Genomic DNA, 6,436 nt, shown 5'->3' with positions numbered 1-6,436 from the left:
AAATATCAATTTTAGTCAGAAAATTACATTTTCGCTTGCTATTTTTTGTTATAAAGGCAATTGATTTTGCATCTGAAGTGGTATTAACGATCTCGGGTAAATATTATTGATGTTTGTTTGCTTTAAATATAACTTCCGGATTTCAATTGTCAATAAAACTGCTGATGAAACTACTTGTGCACTCCGATCATGCACATACTCCCCCAATATAGCGCAAATAATGTAATCATCAAAATCACCAGAATGTCGAATTCAACTCGTGTTGGGATATAATTTAAAGGTGTGACTCTCAACTGCCTGTGTCCGTCAACTGTACAGCTGATCTGATCTCAGCACAGATCGACCATCGTCTCTACCTTGGGGGATCGGAACATCTCACAGAGTACAAGGTCCGACAGGGCTATGCCCTGGCACTTATCAGGTGTGTAAAGACAGAGATCAGCTATCATTAAGAGTATCCCAGTTTCAGGCAACCAAGTTGTATGAAGTTATTTACTCACTGAATTTGATTGATGATGAGCAACTCTAGATCGCTGATGTTAAGCAATACTCACTCGTGCAAGAGGAAATTATGTACTTGTCCCTTCATTTGCAGATGTGTGAACTTCATCACTGACCACTACCAGCTGGACAGGAACAATGTGGCCGTCCCAATTCATCGCATCGGGGAGGAGGTCAGTATAGGTATTGGACTTAGCTTCCAATAATTGACAGTAGATCTTAGACAAATTTGTCATGTGATCATCAATTGGAGCAAAAGATCATTTACATTTCAAATGTGTTAAAGATGCTGCTACAAAGGGTTCAAAGTGCATTGTGTGTATTGATAGATTGGCATCCCGGAGTGGATAGTGTCCCTGCGCCATGAAGGAACTCACCGTGCGATGCCCTCCCTAGATGTCCTGTCCCGGGGAACAATGTGGGCTGTTGACTGGCTTAAGGTTAGTAGCTGCACTGTTTCTCTACTAACATCAATTGAGTGGGTACCATTACCAGACAGTTTCTAATGCAAAATATATGCAGCAATGGTACTTTATTGTTGTGGTCATATTATGTGTTCTGTTGTTTCTAAGTTACCATGGTAATGGCTGTAGTATGGAGGGTATATTTGAGTTATGTGTTCTGTTGTTTCTAAGTTACCATGGTAATGGCTGTAGTATGGAGGGTATATTTGAGTTATGTGTTCTGTTGTTTCTAAGTTACCATGGTAATGGCTGTAGTATGGAGGGTATATTTGAGTTATGTGTTCTGTTGTTTCTAAGTTACCATGGTAATGGCTGTAGTATGGAGGGTATATTTGAGTTATGTGTTCTGTTGTTTCTAAGTTACCATGGTAATGGCTGTAGTATGGAGGGTATATCTGAGTTATGTGTTCTGTTGTTTCTAAGTTACCATGGTAATGGCTGTAGTATGGAGGGTATATTTGAGTTATGTGGCTCTTACAGCAATGTTGATCTGTTATGTATACATTTTACTAACTTTATAAATAAGTGGATTTTTTCCCTGTATTCCTAGGGGCCGGTGGGGTAGCCTAAGGGTTAAAGCGTTGGCTCGTCACACCGAAGACCCGGGTTCGAATCCCCACATGGGCACAATGTGTGAAGCCCATTTCTGGTGTCCCCCGCCGTGATGTTGCTGGAATATTGCTAAAAGCGACGTAAAACCAAACTCAGTCAGTCAGTCCTGTATTCCTATGTATATCCTTTTTGATCATCAGACAATCCAATCTAAGGTCCAGTTAGTCTGGACCCCCATTGCTTGTAAAAACTTCACAGATCAAGATTCATGTATATATACCAATCAAAATGGTTTCTGTGCCTACTTTCTATGCCAGATTTCACTTGACTTTCCAACATCCTAAATCTATTGTGTGAGATAATGGCAATAAATCTTTTCAGCATAACTTCTGGGAGAGACAACTTGTTCCCTGTAGTACCTCAAGCAGAAACAGGGAGTTCAAAAGTAAGCTGACAAAATCTCTCATAAAATCGGTGTCAAACAGAATGAAGTCCTACAAGAAGATTCGTTTCCAGACCAAAGAGACGGTAAGGAGGCAGTGTGTGGATTTGATAATGGATGTATTATATGTTACATGGCTAACATAAATCATATAAGATGCTCATGTAAACAGTGTCCCACAAAACAACAGACAAGAGGGTATGGTTGGTTAGTTTGTTGTAAAACGCCACACTTAGCAATTTCCAGCTATATGGTCTGTAAATAATCGAGTCTGGACCAGACAATCCAGTGATCAACAGCATGAGCATTGATCTATGCAATTGGGATACGATGACATGTGTCAGCCAATTCAGCGAGACTGACCACCCGATCCCGTTAGTCGCCTCTTACTACGACAAGCATAGGTTCTAACCCGGATCTTCATGGGTCCAAGAAGGGTATGAGTTTAGTTGCTGATAATTAACCAGTAAAAACCATGAAGCCTTCCTTATGGAGACACAACTGAAACAAAACCACTTGTATACTTCATGATGACTTTCTGTACCTTACTCATCCGGACATTAAAACTTCCCCGAAGTCTATTGTTTTGATGATGTCATGTGATCAGTTGGTGATGTCATTTGATCGTTTGGTGATGTCATGGACAATCAATGACATTACTTCATATTGTTCTGATGATGTCATGTGATCAGTTGGTGATGTCATGTGATCAGTTGGTGATGTCACGGGCAATCAATGACATTACTTCATATTGTTCTGATGATGTCATGTGATCAGTTGGTAATGTCATGTGATCAGTTGGTGATGTCATGTGATCAGTTGGTGATGTCATGTGATCGTTTGGTGATGTCATGGACAATCAATGACATTACTTCATATTGTTCTCATGATGTCATGTGATCAGTTGGTGATGTCATGGGCAATCAAGGACATTACTTCATATTGTTCTGTGATGTTTTAACAGTGATGATGACCCGTGAAGATCCGGGATAGAATAGGTCTTCAGCAACCCATGCTTGCCACAAAAGGCAACTATGCTTGTCGTAAGAGGCGACTCACGGGATCAGGTGGTCAGACTCACTGACTTGGTTGACACATGCCATCGGTTCCCAGTTACGCAGATCAATGCTCACGCTGTTGATCACTGGATTGTCTGGTCCAGACTCGATTATTTACAGACCGCCGCCATATAGCTGGAATATTGTTGAGTGCGGCATAAAACTAAACTCACTCACTCACTGTAACAGTGATGTCATGCAAATGTGGGAATGTTATTGCTCTGTCTTCTCAAATGAGTAACACTTACACCAGTCATGCCGCATTGAGGGTAGAATATGTGACTAAATAGTGAAGACTTGGGTTTCAAGTTATTTTAGTAAAGAAAAATAATTTATAGAAAATACACGAAAACATTTGTCCTGTCGAAACATACAGTGAAACCTGCCAACACCTGCACCTGTCTAATCCGGCAGACTGTCAAAACCAGCATACAATTTTGGTCCCCGCAGTTTTACAACGATATTATGATCATTAAAACATTTTCTAATCCAGCACTTGTCTATTCTGTATTCCGGCACGACTTTCAGGTTCCAAGCAATTTTAACTGTAATTAACACTGTCTATACCGGCATGGGTATGAGCAGACCAATCAAGGACTCATAATCCAATAACACTAATTAATCCTCTTGGCATTCGAGATAATCAGGAAGTAGTGATTGCGGGGTGAATCAAACACTGTAAGCCGGCATGGGTATGAGCAGTCCAATCAAGGTCCCTTAATCCAATACACTCTTCTCGGCACGCAGATTATCAGGAATAAAGATATTGATGAGTGTAAATGGCACCCATGTTCAGAAATTATCGTCACTGTCTAATCCGGCACCCCATGGGACCGAAATAAAATGCCGGTTTAGACAGGTTTCACTGTAATCACATTACATAATCAGTGTTTTCTCAGTGTGAGTTATTTTCATATTGTTTTCATCCTTGCTGTTGTGTTCCAGTCCGAGTACCCAGTAATGATGGATGTGATGAGACAGAAGGGCAGTGAGGAACAGGCCGCACGGCTCATTATTGCGTATCAACAAATACGCTTCCAGGTAATATCCTGTTTCCTACTAGAGTCAAACTATTTCTTTTATCATTATGATTGTACTATGACCTAACACCATATGAAATATATGTTCAGGAGCTGGCTGGGAAGACATTTGATGTGAGTGACCTTCAGACAGGTGATGAAGGTCAGAAGGTATTGCAAGAGATGAAGAAACTATTGTCAGTAGCGACGTAAGTAGTTTTCTGGGTAGTCCTGTTCTATATCATGAATGATTGTTTTGTTATTATTTATTAGACCAGTTTCAAGTATTTATTTGTAGTTAGAGAGAAAAAAAATTTCCCTGAAAGTGATTAAGGATACATTTTAAAAACCTTTTCTAGAAAGAAAGATGCCATTATTGGTAATTTTGTCACTTATTTACCCAAAATGGAGAGGTAGGTGGTGGTTGGCCATCATGGTTATTTCAGTGTGTTATGTGTTTCTGCAATTAGTGTAACGTTGTGCTTCCTCCTCCCAGGGAGAGCACCCTCGTCCTGCTGCTGGAGCCTGGATGTCTGCTGCCCACAGAGGAACAGCTCACACACATGGGCATCCGTCAGACTGTAGGTTGTCTACCAGGAGAAATGCTATCTAACTTTTGTGAAAAACACGAAAACCTATTCTTCTGTTTGTCACCATTAGAATATATATAATCCTATACATTATTAACATGATCAACATTTCACAAATGATAAAACCATGGACAGATGAATCAGCATCAAAGTGTACTGTACAACTCTTCGCATTGTTTGGGTCCGAGAGCAGTGGAACCGCCTCCGTGGTGTAGTGGTTAGAGCGTCTGACCGGTCATGTCATACCAAAAGACGTTAAAATATGGTACTTGTTGGTCCCTGTCACTCAGCAACAAGCACTGGTCGGCTCGGAGTCAGTATAATGTGTCTGAGTGGGGTATACATGCTAACTGCAGCATGGTATCTCAGTGGGCTAGCACTATAAAACCAGCTCAAAGTCTGGGCTAGTACAAGCAGCCACACATATACACGCATGCACGCCATCATACGAGCGAAATATTCTTAGTACGAGGTTAAACCCCATTTCACTTCACCTCACCCAGAATAGTGGTCCCGTGGCATTGAACATTGCATATATTGTAATAAAGAAGTTGTGTTTCCATAGAACCATCGTCCTTGTTCATTGCAACAGCTTCTCAATGCCACTCATTTAAAGAAGTTAATTTGTGGTCTATTGCCAACATTGATTTACAATGTGTACACACGGTTTTAATGTACGACAAACTTTATAGATAACAACTTCTTTTAATCATGAGTGCGACGTTTCGATACAGATTCTTGTACCATTGTCAAGCAACTTCAAAAATGCCACTCAAAGGTTTTACTGATCAGATATTGCCATCCTACCATCTCCCTTCAAATGACAGATTTGACTTTCACACGAGTGTTTATCAAACAGAACCTTACCGTATACTTTAATGATGTCTTGCTTCTGTTCAGGCCCCACCAATAACAAACTAGCATGGGTTCTGGCAGTGTTCTGGCGACCTCTCCTGCTGGAAATCAACAATCTCCGTCTCACGTCAAGTTTAGTTGAACACCTCGCTTCTGATGTCTCAAGTGAGACATCACACTGGAACAGACTCGTGCATGTGTGGCTGCAGACCCTGGTCTGTCCCTACACTATATCTTGTAAGTGGTGGTGTGTATTCCTGTGCATAGAGCTCAGGTCACAAATCAGTTGTAGTTCAGCAACATTGGGCACGGAGTCCTTGGATGGGTGACTGTGTTTGGCAGCTTTATAGCTTTGAGTATGCCTTAGGGTGTGGAATAGGCGCATATAAATATGCAGTCACTGCCTGGTCAGGATCTATTGTTTCATGACTACATTGTGTGAAATAACACATGCCCAGTAGCCAATCGCTTTTCTTTCTCCGAATATATAATAATCAAAGTAGCTCTATAGGCAGTGTAGGAAAGATGTAGAAAATCTAGCCTGTCCACAGGACTGGCAGGTCAAATTTTTTACCAGTCCTGCAAAAATCTAGCCTGTCCTCCAAATAGAAATAAAACACCTTGGCAGTAAATATTCAAAAAGGTTATAATCATTATATATATATGTCATTGGTTTGCTAAAATTGACCCGACATGAGGAGGGACTAGACATTTTTTTAACCCGTCCTCCACAAAATTCACCCGTCTCGGATGTTGGGACGGGCTATCTTTCCTACACTGCTATAGGGCCCTGTTCCAATAAGCAATCAGTGCTGTAAGTTGATTGTTACGTCCTGTAGTTTAACATAGACTTTTGGCAGTTGGTAGTACTTTAGTTGCTTTGTAATTTTCATTACGTAGTTTTCCATCTAGTGAGCTATATTTTTGTCATTCATCTGCTAAGTATGAAAGTTCA

General features: G+C 40.8%; 1 protein-coding gene across 1 annotated transcript; it reads left to right on the top strand.

Annotated features, from left to right (window-relative positions):
- Positions 1-259: 259 nt before the first annotated feature.
- On the top strand, positions 260-4,855 carry LOC124276877. The gene is made up of 7 exons (XM_046712540.1): positions 260-421; positions 596-674; positions 831-941; positions 1,899-2,045; positions 3,963-4,058; positions 4,148-4,245; positions 4,533-4,855. Exons 3-7 carry the CDS (start codon positions 885-887, stop codon positions 4,705-4,707), a joined length of 573 nt encoding a protein of 190 aa, XP_046568496.1. The 5' UTR covers positions 260-421; positions 596-674; positions 831-884; the 3' UTR covers positions 4,708-4,855.
- The last annotated feature ends 1,581 nt before the right edge of the window (positions 4,856-6,436 follow it).

Source organism: Haliotis rubra, unplaced genomic scaffold, assembly GCF_003918875.1.
Source record: "Haliotis rubra isolate DU_JTF1 unplaced genomic scaffold, ASM391887v1 Scf2149, whole genome shotgun sequence".
In the NCBI taxonomy this organism is placed as follows: domain Eukaryota; kingdom Metazoa; phylum Mollusca; class Gastropoda; order Lepetellida; family Haliotidae; genus Haliotis; species Haliotis rubra.
Note: the sequence above shows the minus strand (reverse complement) of the source record. Positions and strands in the feature narration are given on the sequence as shown.